Source organism: Prionailurus viverrinus, chromosome F1 (genome assembly GCF_022837055.1).
Source record: "Prionailurus viverrinus isolate Anna chromosome F1, UM_Priviv_1.0, whole genome shotgun sequence".
In the NCBI taxonomy this organism is placed as follows: Eukaryota; Metazoa; Chordata; class Mammalia; order Carnivora; family Felidae; genus Prionailurus; species Prionailurus viverrinus.
Window position 1 is genome coordinate 30,167,978 of NC_062577.1, and position 18,567 is coordinate 30,186,544.

Here is an 18,567-nt window from a genome sequence, read left to right on the forward strand (position 1 = left end):
CGTGTTACCATCTATAAAGTAGTGGTAACAACGGTATCTCTCTCCGCCTGTGGCCTTGGTGATGAAGAAGTTGGCACATGCCAGGCCTGGCTGAGAGCAAGTGCTCAGTCCGTGTTATACCAGGTGGCCTCTAGAGCCAGAGCCCGCCCCAAACCCGGAGCAGCATGTCTGTGACATTGCCCGCCTGCCCAGCTCTCACAGGCCCCAGCCACTCAAGGGCTGGGCCCACCCCGGTACATGCGGCAACAACCTACATCTCTCTCCCGAAGAGACAGAGTCAATACAACTGGCCTCTTCTAAGGCCAAGAATGGCCACTGCCCAGAATTCCCCACTGCTGTGCCCACCTACGTGACAGGTCACCCAGAGTCTTGGTTCTGGCCTGAACTGTATTAGTTCACAACCTTGGGAGCTTCCTGGGGTAGAATCTAAAACCGGCCCCTATACACAGAGGGCATGGAGAGACAGAAGAAAGAGGCAGGCCACTCCAGATTGGTAGGTGGCCAGTGTAATAAGCAGAGAACTTCTATACAAGACTGGGCTGGGGTGGCTGCAAGAACTCCACACCTGCCTACCAAATCTTAAAAGTTTATATAGAGGCCTTAACTAGGTTCAGTCACATATTCAGTCCAGAGAGTCTCGATGACACCCTATTCTCAAGTCTATGTCCCAGAAACAGCTCCTAGTGGGGAATGGTAGGCCAATTGTACATTCTAAGGACAGGGGAAGGGGTGAGGAGCTCTGACTGCCTAGGTTCAGCTTGCGGGTCAACCAGCAATCACATTCTGTCCAAGACCTCCTCCAACAACCTACCCCAGAATTGTCACACACTTTCGGCTAATGACAACAATAACAGTAATCATTAATACTTCGTAGTGTTTACACATTAAGCCATGTTACCTATACAAAATCATGTGATCCTGAGAACAATCCTATGAGGGAGATACTATTATTCTTCCTATTTCACTGATAAGGAAACTGAGTCACAAACAAGGTAAGCAATTCACCAAATGCTCTCTAGCCAAAGAGAAGCAGGAATTCAAACCCCGTAACAGTAGGGTTGGGCTCCAGGGTCTTTGCTCTTAACCACCATGCTCCCCTGGAGGCAGGGGGAGCACAGCCCTCAGCAAGGAAAAGCCCCCTGGCCCTACCACACTCAGACTCACTGTCCTGCCCCACACCAGCCCCCCCCCCTGCACAATTCCACCTGCTCAGGGAAAGATGTGGGGACCCCAGGCTCCAAGCTAAGTGAATAAACAAGCCTTGTGTGAAAGTGCCTCTGCTTGTTAACCTGCCCCCAGCCACAGAAGAAAAATAAGCAGGGCATATGTTCCTGAAACTGCAAATGCCATCTGAGAGGGCCTTCAAGTCAAGGCCCTGCAGCCTCTTAACAGGCAGATTTTTATCTGCTCACGATCAGTGTGCAAATCTCACATGCCTTACCTCACAGAGGACACCTCTTCTATGCTTCCCTCATCTTGTGTATGCAATTTACACACAAACAAACTGGGTGAAAGATACATTCTCCCCAGGGTGTGCCTAATACTGTCATTTTACCAACCAGAGTTTGCCCTTCCAGTTGGTTTCCACAATGGGGCTCCGCTGCCCCCTGGTGGCACAGCCTCATTCTCTGGCTCTCGCTGACCTGACCACCTAAGAACCATGACTGTCAGTCAGTATTATCATTTTAGGTGACATTTATTCATTCACTCACACAAACGTTGCTTACGAGGTCTTCCAGTTGGCTCTCCTCCTCCCACTCTTGGGAGTGCAGCCCCTTCCTTCTTGGCCCCCCTGAAAGAATTCTTTCACTACTAGCTTTAGCTTCCTGGTTAACTGCTCCCCTTTGAGACACATTTCTCTCACAGAAGGTAAGTGCCCCATAAGACCTTCTGTAACTGCAGAAACCTCTCGGCTGCTTTTACTTGTCCTGCAGCTTACTAAACATTTTGCCATTTCTACACCGACTTTCCTATGCATCTTCCCAGATCGTACAGAAATGTTTCAATTTGCCTTCTGAGTTTCCTGGTTTTAGCAAGTGCTACCATTTTGAAAGGAATGGAAAAAGAGGGGTAAGACAGAGATGCAACCAGAGTCCCTACAGGATGAAACTGGAGGGCCTGAACCCACACTGCACTTGGTCACCCCCACCCTCTGGCCCCCAACTCTACTGAGGAACTTAGGACAGTTCAACCCCTCAACCACCAGCAGGCATCAGAATCACCTGAAGGCCCATTAAATCCCATTGCTGGGCCCCACCCCCAAAATGTCTGAATCAGATCTGAGGTGGGGCCCAAGAATCCGCATTTCTAACAAGTTCCCAGGTGTTCCTCCTGCTGCTAATCCAAAGACCACACTTTGGAAACCACGGAGCTAGAAGATCAGCTGCCATCACTAACCACCTATCTTTCACACAATCATTTTAAACATAATTTTCAAACACAATCTTCAAATACTTCATGACAGAAGAATGATCCTATGTAACCCAAACTGAGGTATGAGAAACCGTATGCCAAACATGTATCTGCCTGGAATATCCATTTCACTTGAAGACTTATGGAGAAAAAAAAGTTAAATAATTTAACTGGCAATTTTAAAACTGTACATTGTTGTTATAATGCAGAAGTACACTTTTGAGTACAAGAATAACTTCGGGGGATTTTTTTAAGACAGAATACGAGATTTTTAAGAACCCTGCTATTTTTCCAGGGGGCACCTGACATGCTCGCCTTTGGAAATATGCAACACTGCTGCTGGCCCTGCACTTTGAGCCCATTTCCAGGCATGTGTATGTGTACATGTGTGCGTGTGCATGTGCTGTGTTTTATGTGTACATGAGTTGTACTGCGTGTGCATGTACATGTGGACATATGTATTAATATTCTCACCTCCATCAAGATTGTTTTGGTGACAGGAGGTAGGAATGTCCCTTGAGAAACACAGGCTTTAGGTATTATCAATTACTAAACTTTTATTAACTTCATGAACATGTTCCATGAGGCTAGCTATAGAATGAGAACAGAATTTCTAAGTAGGAGGGAAAGTGAGGTGGGAATGACATAGGTAGCTTGATGGGAGCTTCAGACAAAGCTGTAGGGAAGCTGGGTCCTGGACAGAAACAGGCACTTGGACCCAAAACACACTGTTACCTTGAAACGCTCTCTACCTGCACTCTGTTGGCTCATCTAGGTCCCCCTGAACAATTCCCAGGCGGTGGCAGTTACTTCATAAGCAGTTTGTGACAATAAAGGAGAACATGATATTTTCCAACCAACAGCATAGATAGTATCTCTTTCTACTTTTCCCAGTACCACCACCAGAATCCACTTTTGTCTTTCCCTGGGACTTCCTGGCAGTGGATACCCACCCCTAAGTTCCTTTCTGTGCCCAGTAACTAATCCTGGTTGCCAGCACCCACTGAAGAGTCAGGGTGGGGGGTTCCTACAGCCAACATGCCCCAGAGACAGGCTGATCTGTATTTCAAATACTTATTTCTCCTAAGTATTTCATTTGTTACCTAAGAAGTCACAACAGAAACAGGTCTTAAATTTGTGGGCACCCCAGAATGAAAAGCCTCAGGAGTCTCATGGATGGCCATGGCCAACAAGGACGGAGTACCGATCCAGTCCCCCCACGGGCTCTACCTGGGTGATGAACTCTGGGAAGCTGAGGATGGGCCCGTTGTGGAAGACGGGGTAATAGAAGACGTAGGCCACCAGCCAGGGAAAGGAGTAGAAGCTGTTCTCAGTCTCCTGCCAGCAGAACTCGAGGCTGAAGCTGGTGTAGTACAGGCAACGCACGGTCAGCGTGAACTGCAGCAAGTAGTACTCGTTCTCCGTCTGGTACCACCCTCTCTGCAAAGTGACAAGAAGAGGACAACTCTGGAGCGTCAAGGAGGGATGCCATCCGGTCCCCTGGGAAGGAGACCGCTTCCACAGAGAGAGCAGCTGTACCATACAGGGGGCTTCTCCACCACTGGGCAGCAGGTAAATCTCAGTGGGAATGGAAACCAGGAGTTAATGAGCAGTGGGCGGAAGAGCGTCTCTAACACCGCTCATCTACTTAGCGTTAGGCCTCGTGTGCGGTGATGAGAGTTTGCCCAGATATGCATCAGATTCATCCAGTGGGGGACATGGAGATGAGCTACAGCCAGTGGATACTTGGACAGTTCTTCCAACAATACTGAAGGCAAAGAGAGGCTTATAAATGTCACATGGGATTCCCGTGTTCAACATATTTTTCCTTTTGCTCTTCTGTTAATCTGGCTCCACATGTAGTTGAGAACTATTTGCCAAATAAGCTTTAGAAACACAGTCAAGAAAAATAGTCCTTGCCCTCGAGGTGTCTAAATTCCCACACAGCAGATAGGCATGTAAGTATATAATTACAATGCAGCACGAGATAAGACATAACAAGCATGTACTAAAAGATGTATGAAATAAAAGACAAGAAGCAAATGCGGTAGAATCTTAACAGTACTAGGAGGAGTAAAATTTGGATCATTTTATAATCTTTATGTTTTTACATTTGCCATTATATATATTGCCTTTTTAATGAGAAGAACAAGTTATGGGAATACAGACCAGATATAACGGGGGACAAAGAAAGGAATAGTTAATGTGATCCATGGGAGGACTTTTACAACTTTACACAGAAAAACCAACCAGTGAAGAGTTTCTATTGCATGTCTGAGCCTTCAGCAGCCACTGAGAAAGACTAGGAGAACAAGTGCAAGCATGGAAACCCGGGGCTCCTGAGTGGCTCGGTGGGTTAAGCAGTTAAGCGTCCGACTTTGGCTCAGGTCATGATTGGCTCAGGTTCACGGGTTTGAGCCCCGCCTCAGGCTCTGTGCCGACAGGTCAGAGCCTGGAGCCTGCTTCCGATTCTGTGTCTCCCTCTCTCTCTGCCCCTCCCCTGCTCGTTCTCTGTATCTCTCTCTCAAAAATAAACATTAAAAAAATTTTTTTTAATAAAAAAGCATGGAAACCCAAAGCAAGTAGTTTCTGCTCATTTCTTTCCCTTGGGCAGTATTTTTCAAACCTCTAGTCTGCATAATAAATGGAATGTTTAGTCACTACCAACATCCATAACTGATGCTAACTATTGCCACACAAATGATAATTATGATTGGAGTCTGTTTTGTACATTTGCCAGGTCCCCAAAAAGTTAGGTGTGAATTCTTTTATTTTCATTGCAGATCTATTTTTAAACCCATGTATTTAAATGATCACCTAGTTAATCATTGTGGGAAGTCTCTTTTGTTAAGATGGAGACACTACCCTACTTTCTCTCACAAGTCCAGATTTTGACATATGTGCTTAAAGTGTTAGCCCCAATCCGTTGGTGAGAAAAATTAAAATAGCATAACAGGAAATACCACTGAATTTTCAAAATGCTACAGTTTTTACAAAATCACTCAACATATATCATGTTATCAGAGGCTCAGAGAAACTCCACGTGGAAGATAGAGCACATACTACTTCCATTTTCAAAATGATGAAATTGAGACTCAGGTTAAATGACTGCCTCCAGTTTCAAGCGTAGGAAACACAGCTACTAGAAGAGACACGGAACCAAGTCATCCACTGGCTCATCTTTCCTGCAACTGTGCCGACCCACAGTGCGTAAGTGCTATCACCTAAGTCAATGGATGAATGATCATGTGAACAAGAGTAAAGATACCATGATACCACAAGACTTTCAGTGCCACAATGACTAAAGAAAGAATATCAAAACTTCCCAAGATTCTCTGTGCAAGGAAAATACCTTCCTTATCTGTTGCAGGGACTATCATGGGTACTGCATGAGATGAGGCATGTGAAAGTTCCCCATAAATTGTAGAGCACTCTACAGATGATTTTTTTGTTAAATGCAGAGAAGACTATTGCTTTCTTTTCCTGTTGCTCCTTACCCTCTGTTCCTATGACATCTGGCACCATCCATGCCTACCCACACTGGAAAAAGAGGTAGAAGGTCAGCCCTGGGCAACCTTAGAGGGCTAAGACAGGGTCAGACACAAAAGACAAGATTCCAGAAGGCAACACACCCGGATTCACATGCATCAACCCCATATGGTCACTAGGGGGACCCCCACCATGATTCTTCAATTGACTCTTGGCTGAAAACAAAGGCATCTACCCAATGGGAGCACTTCTAAAGGGGCCTTCTCCTTCTCAAGGGTAAAACAGAGACACTTACCTTAACTTCCTCCACATCTTGCAGCCTCAGTGTGGTGAGCAGGAAGAGAGAACAGAGCCATGACAGGAGCTGCGACTGGAACTGGGCCACGCAGAAGGAGATGAGGGTGTGGAGAAAAATTATGGCCGTGCCTTGGGCCCCCAGAACACACCAGGAGGCCCACATTCCGTAAGCCCCCAGGATCCAGGGTCTGTGCTGCAGACAGGGAGGGACACAGTGAGAGACAGACAGAGGGAGAGGGCAGAGAGGAAAAGAGAAAAGAGTGAGTGAATGGGTATTGCTATTAAAGGTTCTACATAGAAGCATAATGCTTACTGATTCATTAACCAAACTATTCTCACTGCCCTGGGGATTTAGTGAAACCCAAACAGGTTTCAGAAGGACCTTCCACATTAGCCCTAGAGTGACGGCTGCCTACCCTAGAACTCCACCAGATCCACCCAGAAGGAGCCACTTTCCTGCCTTCAGCCAAAGCCACCCAGACCACTGGATCCTACAACAAGATATAGAGCCGACTTTTCAAAAGACACTATGGAAGCCAGAAGCCCGTTGGGAAAACCACCAACCCGGAACCCTGCGTACACCATCCTGCAAACGTGAAGGTAAAAGAAAGTATTTGTACACATTTCTCAGGTGCTTCATTGAGACAGTTCAGCCAACCAAACCACAAATGGCTTTCTAAGGTCCAAACCAGATTTCTACAGTGAAATATCTCAGTGTATTTTTACTAACGTATTGTTTACTGTTTACAGAAAAAGTATATCTTACCTGCTTTATACAATATTGAGACCTTTGTATAGTCAATCTGATTGGCATGTTCATTCGCATTTTAGGAGAATCAGAATGTTGTTCTATCCAATTATAAAGTTTTATACTTACTGACAGTAAATAACTAAATGAATATGCCTTTGCTTTTATGACATATTCTTGGTCATATCTGGCTGATAAATCCTTACTTAAAACCACAATACTGTTTTAACATTGTTAGAGGGGCAACATATTATAGGGGTTTAATTACTCAAGCTTTGAAGTCCAACTGCCCAAATAAATCCTGATATCCCCATTAACTACCTGTGTGACCCCAGGCAAGTGACTTCATCTCTCCATGCCTCAGTTTTTTCATATGTACAATTAGGATAAGGGCATGTACTTCATGAGGATTAACTTAATGCATGTAAAACGCTTTCCACAGTGTCTGCATACATAGTAAGAACATGACCAATACTAGTTGTCTAGTCCTAGAGGGAAATACAACGGGTCTTTCTGGTGTACATTTAAAAATATGGTTTCCAGGGGCGCCTGGGTGGCTCAGTCGGTTAAGCGGCCGACTTCAGCTCAGGTCCTGATCTCGCGGTCTGTGAGTTCGAGCCCCGCGTCGGGCTCTGTGCTGACAGCTCAGAGCCTGGAGCCCGTTTCAGATTCTGTGTCTCCCTCTCTCTCTGACCCTCCCCTGCTCATGCTCTGTCTCTCTGTGTCTCAAAAATAAATAAACGTTAAAAAAAAAAATTTTTTTTATAAAAAAAAAAATATATGGTTTCCAGGAATACACCACATTGAAAAGTTGGGAAGGCTTGAAATAGGTCTCCTTGTGAAAACAAGAAGAATTCTTTAAGACAAAGACAGATGTGGACCACAAACTGTAAATCTCATCCTTACATGCTAACTCTTCCAAAATACTGCCAAAGTACCATCCCTTCCCAAACCTATGCTCCAGCCCAAGAGAGAACATTTTGAATGAGCAACTAGGTCAGCCACTTTTAAGTTCCAAGAAAATCAGAGAAAACTGCAGTTCAGTTTTACTATTTTTCCATCCTACTGCCCACAGAAAACAGCTACATAAATTTGCTTCAGGTTTTCCCCCAAATACTCACCTTTGGGCAGAGTCCACTTATAAGAAACAAGGTCGCCAAAGACCATTTTAGGAAGTAGTTTTAACAAATGAGAAAAAAAAAAAAAGGTTTTTCCAACATAATCCACAGCATTTACCACCAGGAATCCTTTTCCACGCACACATGGCAACATACATACACACAGCTACACTTTTATTAAGTGTTATTTGACCCATTTGGAAGAAGCCTGTTTGTTTGGCTTTCATTTGGGAACTTAACCAAAGACTAAGGGGCTTCAATTTGGAAAAAGCTGAAGGAGATTCTCTGGTGAATTTAACGGTGCCCACCAAAGCTACCGTACAGGCCCACATGTTTGTCCCCAATTCTCATCCCCCACTGTCTTCCTCTTGCCATCTAGGACAGGCAGACCACATTTAATACCATTCTAAGGAAGCACAGAAAACACTCTCACGTTGCCTTCATGTTCTCCACTAGCCCTCATATTATCTACTCATTCTCCCCAGTGGGTCGAGGCATCCATGGCAGACAGGTGATATAAAGAAAAAGATAAAAATAATACTTACTTTTTTAAAACTTATATAAATTAGGGGGTACCTGGGTGGCTCAGTCGGTTGGGCATCCAACTTTTTTAAATTTTTTTTTTAATGTTTACTCTTATTTTTGAGAAAGAGAGAGAGAGACAGACAGAGAGACAGAACACAATCAGGACAGGGGCAGAGAGAGAGGGAAACACAGAATCTGGAGCAGGCTCCAGGCTCTGAGCTGTCAGAACAGAGCCCGACACAGGGCTCAAACTCACGAACTGTGAGATCATGACCTGGGCTGAAGTCTGACACTTAACCAACTGAGCCACCCAGGCACCCCAGTTAAGGATCCAACTCTTGATTTTGGCTCAGGTAATGATCCCAGGGTTGTGGCAGCTGGAGAGGGGCTAGAAATGGAAGAGTGACCCTGCCCACCCATACAAGCTGCATCTGGATGGCCTGAGGAAGGGGTCTTTCCCCAAGTGCTTCAAAGACCATTTTCATATGCAAAGGCCTAGGGAGGCCTGTTTCACCGATATCTACTCCAAAAGTGCTTCTGTATTTATCAAACTTTTGTCTACCTCTTTAGTGAAAATGCTTAAGTAGCAGGTATTAAGCTTCTGACACCAAATATGTTGGGAACTACTTAACTTTTCAAAAATCAAAAATAAAATGGGTTATGTTTTATTCAAAAACAAGACTTCTCATTCCTCGCCAGAAGGACTTTAAGACTTTTTCCCCCAAGCTTTCGGGGCAACCTGAGCAGATACACAGTTTTGATCACACACATAATCTATGTCAAGCTCAAGTTTTAAAAAATCCACCTAAGAGTCAACAAAATCCCAGTTTGTTTAAATTAAGTGATGATTATGACTGGAAATTATGGGCCACTTGAGAAGAAGGCACAAAGAATCATTTTGATCAAGTAAAGTACACAAAACATGAGCTTAATTTAAAGCTGGGCTGTGATGTTTCTAATTTAGAAATTTAAATTCTAATTCTATACAATGCTTTTGAGATTTTTGAGATAGTTGTAGATTCACCTGCAGTTATAAGAAATAATACAAAGAGATCCCCCCTCCTACACTTCACCCAGTTTTTCCCAATGGTAATATTTTGCAAAACCATAGCATATCCAATGAGGATATTGACATTGCTACAATCCACCAAATTTATCCAGGTTTCCCCAGTTTTGCTTATACTCCTTTGTATGTGTGTGTGTGTTTAGTTCCATATAATTTTATCACGGGTATAGGCTCAGTCTCCACCACAGTAAAGATATGTAACATCTTATCTTTACAGATGGAGGTAAATAGTTCTATCGCCATAAGGATCTCTTGTGTTGCCCTTTTGCAACTACCCCCTTCCCACTCCCTTTATCCCACATCCTTACCCCCTGGAAACCACTACCATCTTCCCCATTTCTAAAATTTTACTTGAAGAATTGTATGCAACCTTTGGGGTTGGCTTTTTTCACTCAGTGTAATTCCCTGGAGACTCATCCAAGTTGCTGAGGGTATTTAAAGTTTGCTCCTTTTTACTGCTGTGTAGTATTCCATGTTATGGATGCCTCACCACTTATTTAACCATTCACCTGTTAAAGAACATCTGGGTTTCCAGTTTTTTGTTATTCTGAACAAAAGTGATATAAACATATGTGTACAGTTTTTTGTGTAAAAATAAGTTTTTATTTCTCTGGGATAAATGCCCAAGAGTGCATTGTTTGGGTGGCATGGTAGTTGCACGTTTAGTTCTACAAGAATCTGCTAAACAGCATTTCCACCAGGAAGGTATGAGTGCTCCATTTTATTCCCGTCCTCACCAGCATCTGGCACTGTCACTATGTTTCATCTGAGCCAGTCTGCCAAGTGTGCAGTGGTATCTCACTGTGGCTTTAATTTGCATTCACAAATCTCTTTCAAAAAGCATCAAAGTGTGGGCAACCTGAAGCTCGAGAGTACGACAGGCTGGGCAAACTTTGTTGAGGCATGGGACTTTCCTGACCCCCTTCACTCGCTTTATTCCAGGCTCTTCAGTTTCTAACAGAAGATGAAAAGGCAGGTGAGGGAAGAGAAGAAACTTTTAAAAGTCTAGCAAACAATCAGAAAGAAACTACATTTCTGTGACAGTTGACAAAACAGCAAACTGAGAATGCAGTAGCCTTCCTCATGGGACACAGTGCTTCCTGCCCCAGACTGAAGCAGGTCGGCCACCTGCCCTCTGCTCCCACTGCTCCCTGTGTCTATGCTGAACTATTTCTCAAGACGGCCCATTACGGACTCTCTGCTTGATAGTCCCCCTTCACAGGCTAATATCCTGCCTTGTTCAAATTACAGTAATATAAGCCCAGAATCTAACATGGTGCCTAGCATATAGCAAGCACTCCATAAATGCGGGATAAATGAATGAATGGTGGAACAGTTGGGTGGGTAGATGTGGTCGATGGATATGCTTCCCCAAGTCTTTGGACTTAACCTAGTAGTTATGACTAACAAGTAACAAGAAGTTAGCACCAAAATTTGGGGCTGTTTAGTCCACTAACATGAAAATCTGCTGTTTTCCAAGGTCCCTACTTACTGCTTAACCCCTTATAAACAAAGGCTGCTTTGCCAGTGCAGATGGAACGGAGGGAGTCACCTGACATCTCCCTGCCTACTGCCTGTTTTCCATCACAGGGGTCTCTTACAACTCTACCTGTGCTGGGGGAAATCTCAAATAGTTTACAACCGATAGGGCACAGGCACCAAGCTATGAAAGCAGACATCTGTGATAGAATCTGTTACCCATCACCCCACCCACTGCGGGGGGGGGGGTTCAGAGAGACTAACCCTAAACTGGTGTGTTTCCAAGGCTGAAATCACCACCCCTGAGGAAAAACTATGTACTCACCCTCCTTTTCTTCAAATCTTCTTCACTGGGAGTCAAGACCCAGCCACAAGAAGAGCTGGTTGGCAATGCCCCCTCTTACAACATCCTTACTTTTCTCCCACTTCAGCTTGTTCTGTGCTGCAGGCACCGAATGATAAAAGGATGTGCCTGCATGGTTCCCTCATTAGCTTACCTCCATCGGGAAGAGCAAAAGGGTAAAGCCTTGGTGAGGACAACTGTTGGCAACTACACCAGATTTTGCTGTCTATGAATTCTTTTTGTACATCTGCCCAGAAACCACTCAGTGGGGGCAATTGTTTGAGAAATAAGTCAATCAATAATCCTTATGTATGCCATAATTTATTACATACTACATCATCAATTGCAGCTGCTACTAAAAAATATAGTTATATATTTTGGGGAGGGATATATATACATGTGTATATGTATGTGTGTATATATACATACACACACACACACACACAAACACACACACACACACACACATCTATCCCCAAACAAAGAGGGAAAACCCAAAACCATCCCAGAGTCCCAACAACCACATTCTAGCTGCTTCTCCTGGGAGCAAAGGCCAGTGGGCCCAAACAAAGCCAATTCCATCCCTCCTTAGATACGCACTGATGGAGGAAGAAGAGTCTGGTTAGCACAAGAGATTCCTATTAGGTGTGTGGTTTCAATAAAATGCTGGCAGAGAACACTGTTGACCACAGCCTTCCAGAGGTTAGTTTCCTCACTTCAGCCAATGCCACGGAACCACACTTTTCAGTCCTGTGGCTGATGAGCTCAGCTGGTCAGGGCCCGGTGCTAATGATGTGGGTTCTGCCAGTCAGAGGTACAGTGAAAACGTCGCTCTGTGGTTAGCAACAGCAGCCACCCTCAGCCCCCACACCAGGCCAGCCTTCTCAAAAGGTTCACACAGGGATATTTTTAGCTCTGAGGGCAGAGAACACAATGTCTCAGGTGGTAGCAAGGCCACAGGGGTGTTCAGGAAAGGAGGCAACTGTCTGACCCACCCAACACACAATCCAATCATAACAAACCCACAGCCAAAGCTCAGAGCCATTACTCAGCCTCCCCTCCCAGGGTACCGGCCCTTGGTCCAGTCTCGCCAAAACCCAGAGAGAAAGCCCTGCCCAGAGAAAAGGCATTTAACCTTGTCCAAGGAGCTCAGTGGAAAGTTTTAGGACTTGTCCTGGAGAAGAGAAGGGAAGAGAAGAGAAGGGAAGAGAAGAGAAGGGAAGAGAAGGGAACAGAAGAGAAAAAAAGAAATCACACTGTTGAACCTCATCTGCCTCTCTCTGGGAGGAGCTGGGCCACCAAAGGAAGAGATGAGATGAGATGAGATGAGATAGTAGTTGGAGATGGGAAGCATCCTTGAAGGCTTAGAGGTTGGGCCAGGGAGAACTGCAGACATACTAACATGCCATCTGTGCAGGTGCTGTCTGTCCATAGCTCATGGCGCCTCTGGAAACAGGGGAATAAAGACAAGTATAGCCCAAATCTTCCACCGTAAGTCCCCAAAACATCGACCATCTGGAACACTCGGTCCAGGTGGTGAAAGCACAAAGCTAATGGGGCCAAAGCTGTGGTTCATACTTATACATCAGGGCCAAGCAGACTCAGACAAAGAGAGCACTGTGCCCCAGCCACAAGCAGAACCCTGCCCACTGGCTGTCGCACAAAGCAAGCCTGTGGTTGAGAGGAGGGGATGGGAGAGACACACACACAGATGACTCAGTGCACACTTGCAAGGAACACCTCCTCCTGACTTTGCATATGATGTGCTCTGCGGATGTAAAGTCCACCTGTCCCCCTGGGCCTGGTAATGAAATGCCAGAAGCCAAAAGAAGCAAACCCTTCCACTTCCTTCAAACTGCAGCTCATGAGCACCTCCTGGGAGGTCTTCCCTCACACCCCCAGGCACAGGTGCCCACTCCTCCTCCCAGGATCCCAACCCACCAGTACATCAGGTCCACAATCAAGATCAGTGTTTGGTCCCCTCTTGTTCTCACCCAACTTCCCAGGGGGAAGAGCTGTGGCTCTCAATCCTTTCCCCCAACAACCCAAGCTTGAAAGAGGGTCAGAGAAAGACATCCATGGGCAGAGTATAGGTATGGCTGAATAGGCAGCCTCTGCCCTCAGGGGCTTTAGAATCTCAAGACAGTTGTTTCCTCCCTTGAACACCCTAGAGGTGACTGCTCCCGGGAGCACACACAGACCAGTCACAGCACACAGCAAATACCAGCAGACCACAGCAGCAGCCACCATGTACTTGGCTTTTATCTTATACAAGCATAACCTTGAAAAACATCAGACCCTCACCACCACCCCAAGAAGCAAGCAGCACCATCCCTATTGCACAAATGAACAGGCTCAAAGTTATTGACTAACTCACTTAACACGTGTGGCTTGAAAGCAGCAAAGCTGGGATTTACCCAAGTCCTTCCCACAACTACTCTGAAAACTGCCTAAGATAAAAAGAGTCTCAACTCAAAGTAACAAGCAAATTAAACGGAAGAACATCTATATCCTAACCTAGGTAGATTTCTGATGGTGGTCCATGCAAATGGGAACTAAAAATGGAGGGAGTCTGGAAAGAGGGAGGAGCATCCAGTCAAGAGCATTCCTAAAGTTAATCTACATCTTAAATTCTCCAAGGGGCTAGATCTCCTGGGGCGGGGGGGGGGGGGGGGAGTTGGTTCTTGAAGACAAGAAAACATCACTCTTTAGGCACAAAGCACAGGCATGCATATAGTACATAAAACGGACAGTATATCTGTGGTATTAAAATTTCACAGTAAGAAAGTCACAGTCGGGAAAAGTTTTATGTAAAAAGACTCTGGAGGAACAGGGGTAGTGACAATGAAAAAAAGCTACAGAAAACACTGATCTGTAGAAAGCAAACAAGAAATAGCAAGAGTAAGAGTGAGAGGCAAAGGAGACCAATCCGACATGGCCACGTCAGTCTCCGTGCATATGAAAGAGTCACAGGGAGGGCAGGAGATGAAACACTCAGTGTGCCCAAGGCACCCTCAGCTCTCCTTCTGCCCCACTTCACTCTTCCACATGTCCAGTTACAGTATATCAAAAATCAAACACAGAGAAAGGAACGTTTATAAGATTTGTAAGGTATAAAGAATAATGAAATAGCACTGGCATACCCACCATCAGCTTAAGATAAGACAAGGCTACATCAGTGCTTTAGAGGGTCCTGGGCATATGTCAATTATACCTCAATTAAAACAAGTCATAAACTGTCAAAGGGGAAAAAAGGGGTGGGCCTGCATTCCCCCCAATTCTATCCACTTCCCACCCCAACCAGACATAACCACTATCCCGAATTTTAACAGTAATCTCATCTTTGTAAGCATATATGTGAATGTATCATTTAGTTTTGCACAATTCTGAGCTTTATAAACATGGGATCTTATCTGATGGATTCCTCTGCAACTAGCCTTATTACTAGCTCAATGTTGTGATCCAAAAATTCATCCATGTTGACAATTCTAGCTATGATTCAGTCCTTTCCATGGAATACGTTCACTATAATTCCTCCATTTCCCCATAACGGACACCTGGATTCCTTCTGGTTCTTCATTACAAACATCAATCACTGCAATGAATGGCCTGACTTGCCCCCTGACTGGCAAAAAGAGTTTCTCCAGAGACTATGTCAGAAGTAGCACTAGTAGCCTTGGGCTATGCATCTCTTTGAAGTAATATATTACAAAGAAGCTGTACCAATACATATGCACAACCTTTCTGTATGAGTTCAGGTAGCTGTTATTGGTTACAATCAGGATTTTTGTTTTGTCTTTGCTACGCTGGAAAGTAGGAAATGATACAGTTTGATTACTAAAAAAAGTTGAACAGGTGTTCTAAGTTTACTGGTCATTTATGCTTCCTCTTCTGCAAATTCCTTTTCACATTTGTGCCATTTTTTTCTATTGGGTGATTTGTCTTTTTCTTAGGAAATTTCTTTATATATTCCAAATACTAATCCTCTGTCAGGTTGCAAACAACTCTATTAGTGACTTGCCCTTTCACTTTCTTCGTTGTGTCTTTGGCTACATCCAAAGATGTACACTAATTATACACTGAGGATTACACATAATTATACATTGAGAAGTTCTTATTTTAATGTAGTTAAGCTTATCAATTGTTTTCCTTTACAATTTTGTATTTTTTTGGGTCTTAAGAAATCTTTCTCAACCCTAATATCAACAGATAGTCTAGATCACACTTTGTAAAAGTTATATGCTTTTTTCTTTTTAAATCCTTAATCTACCTTGAAAAGGATTAGGTGTCGTATGAGTTAAGTGTTCATTTCTTTTTAATATAGCTAAACAATTAGGTCAGCACTGCTTACTGAACAGTTCATCTTTTTTAATAATCTTTTTTTAAATTTTTTTTAAAACATTTATTTACTTTTGAGAGACAGAGCACAAGTGGGGGAAGGGTAGAGAGATAGGGAGACACAGAATCCAAAGCAGGCTCCAGATTCTGGGCTGTCAGCACAGAGCCCTACACGGGGCTCAAACCCACAAACCGTGAGATCATGACCTGAGCTGAAGTCAGACGCTTAACCAACTGACCCACCCAGGCACCCCTGAACAGTTCATCTTTTCCACATAGATATGAAATGCCAATTCTGTCATAAATCAAGTTTCCATCTATGCATAGGTATTTTCTAAACTCTATTCTGTTCCATTGGTCTATTTGTCTATCCTGGTACCAATACAACAATGTCCTAATTATTATATCTTTGTAAGTCATACTTTCTGGTAAGGCATATCCTTTGATTTTGGTACCAATCTTATACTATCTTCATTAAATATACATTTCCTCCTTTTCTCTTTTCTGAAAAAGCCTGGTTAAGATTTAAGTCATTTGTGTCTGGATGTTTGGCAGAATTGGTTTATTACTAGTGTTTTTTTAATTTTAATTTTTTTAATTTATTTTTGACAGAGCATGAGTGGGGGAGGGGCAGAGAGAGAGGGAGACACAGAATCTGAAGCAGGCTCCAAGCTCTGAGCTATCAGCACAGAGCCCGACGCGGGGCTCAAACTCACAGACTATGAGATCATGACCTGAGCCAAAGTTGGACGCTTAACCAACTGAGCCACCCAGGCGCCCTGATTACTAGTATTTTCTTAAATAGATTTGACTAGTGATTAAATTTCTTTTCATGGTTTTAGTAACTATTTGGTCTATTTCTTCATGAGTCAGTTTTGGTAAGTTATATTTCCAGCAATTTGTCTGCTTTGCCAAAGTTTTCAAGATTTTTGGTGTAAAGTTGTGCAAAATACATATCCTCTTACTCTATTTTTTCATCAGCTTTTCCATACTTAATATCGGTTATTTGTGCACTTTCTTTTTCCTTGACCAATCTTACCATTAATTTCTACTTTTATTTTTGTTGTTTTCTTCCTTCCTTTTTTCTGTTCTTTAACTTCTTAAACTGTATGTACTTTGCTCATTATTTTTCAGCCTTTCTTCTTAATAGGAATGTGTAGGATTATGGTTTCCAATTAAATACCATGCTAGCCACACCCTACAAGTTTTGATACATGTAGCATTTTTCATTTATTTCTAACTATTTTCTAACTTCTAGTATGATGATCTCTTTTTGACCTACAAGTTATTTAAAAGTATGTTTTCTTTAATTTCTAAATGAGTTAGAGTTTTTAGGTCATCTCGTGTTACCAGTTTCCAAACTTAATTGCACCGGGATTAAAGAGAGTAACCTATATAGAACAGATACTTTGACATTTTGTTGAAAATACTTTGAAAGGTGTTGAAATGTATGGTCTATATGTCATTAAATTTTATAAATATTCTGTGAATTCTCCAGTTGTTAGATATAATAATTTACATATATTTCTTATATCAAGCTCATTAATTATATTTTCCTTGTTTTTCTAAATGATATATTAGTCATGAAATTATGTTAAAACCTCTCCCTATAATCAAACTTTTTCAAGGTTTTTTTTTGGGGGGGGGGGGGGGGGAAGACAGCAAGACCCAAGCAGGCTCTGTGCTGTCATCAAGGAGCCCAACATGAACTCAGGAACCATGAGATCATGAACTGAGCCAAAATCAAGAGCTGGACACTTAACTGACTGAGCCACCCAAGTGCCCCATAAACTTTTCTATCTTTATGGTACTGATCAACTTTTGCTTTACATCTACTAAAGCAGACAAAATTAGAATTGTAACACCCTCCTAATGGAATTAACTCTGTATCATTAAACAATAATCCTCTGTCACTAATAATGCTCTTTGCCGGTTATTAATAAAACCACACCAGTATATGGGTGGACAGGGGAGTCTTAGGTTTGCTTGGAATGTCTTTTCCCATCTGTTTACCTACCAAACTTTCCATGTCCTTCCATTTTAAGTACATCTTGCTAAGAAGCACATCTCAGGACTCTATTTCTTTATTTTCCCTTACTTCTGTTTTTCTTTTTTAAGTGTATTTATTTTGAGAGAGAGGGAGAGGGAGAGGGAGGGAGGGAGGGGGAGAAAGGGGGAGAAAGAGAGAGAAAGAGAGAGAGAGAGAGAGAGAGAGAGAGAACACACAAGCGGGGTAGGGACAGAGAGAAGGAGAGACAGAATCCCAAGCAGGCTCTGAGCCATCAGCACAGAACTGGATGCAGGGCTCGAACTCACAAACTGTGAGATCATGACCTGAACAGAGATCAAGACCCGGACGGACGCTTAACCAACTGAGCCATTATTTGTTTTTCTTTTATCCAGTCCGGCAACCTCTTTCTGGGGGGTATGGGTGGGGACTGGGTCCATTTATATTGATTGTGACTACTGATCTATTTATCTGCCATTTCTTTTGTGCTTTCTCTTTGTCCTGTTTTCTCCATGTTACACCCTTACTTCTTAATGACATTTATGACAAATGAAGCTCCTCATTTTTAAGGGGGTTAAAAAAATAATAATGCTCTCTTACCACCCCTACCTTACACAAAATGACGAATTAAAGTCCTGCCGTGAAAAGCTTTCCTAAAGTTATAAACCTAATCAGTGAGAAAGCCAAAGACCCGACACATCATCGTCATCTCGTACTCCTCTCCTGCACTGCAGTTCACCCACA

At 43.4% G+C, this 18,567-nt stretch overlaps 1 protein-coding gene across 6 annotated transcripts in view; it reads right to left on the reverse strand.

The window, feature by feature from the left end:
- HHAT (hedgehog acyltransferase) overlaps positions 1 to 18,567 on the reverse strand; it is a 306,739-nt gene that overhangs the window by 232,970 nt on the left and 55,202 nt on the right. For 5 of the 6 annotated variants that reach the window (XR_007148118.1, XM_047840389.1, XM_047840387.1 and 2 more), the window contains exons 5-6: positions 6,197 to 6,391; positions 3,643 to 3,852 (exon numbers count right to left, since the gene is read on the reverse strand). Coding sequence is in view for 5 of the 6 variants with exons in the window: in XM_047840389.1 (XP_047696345.1) it covers positions 3,643 to 3,852; positions 6,197 to 6,391 (405 nt within the window). In the remaining variant the exon portion in view is untranslated. The remainder of the gene's footprint in view (positions 1 to 3,642; positions 3,853 to 6,196; positions 6,392 to 18,567) is intronic. The other variant, XM_047840391.1, reaches the window with a different exon arrangement.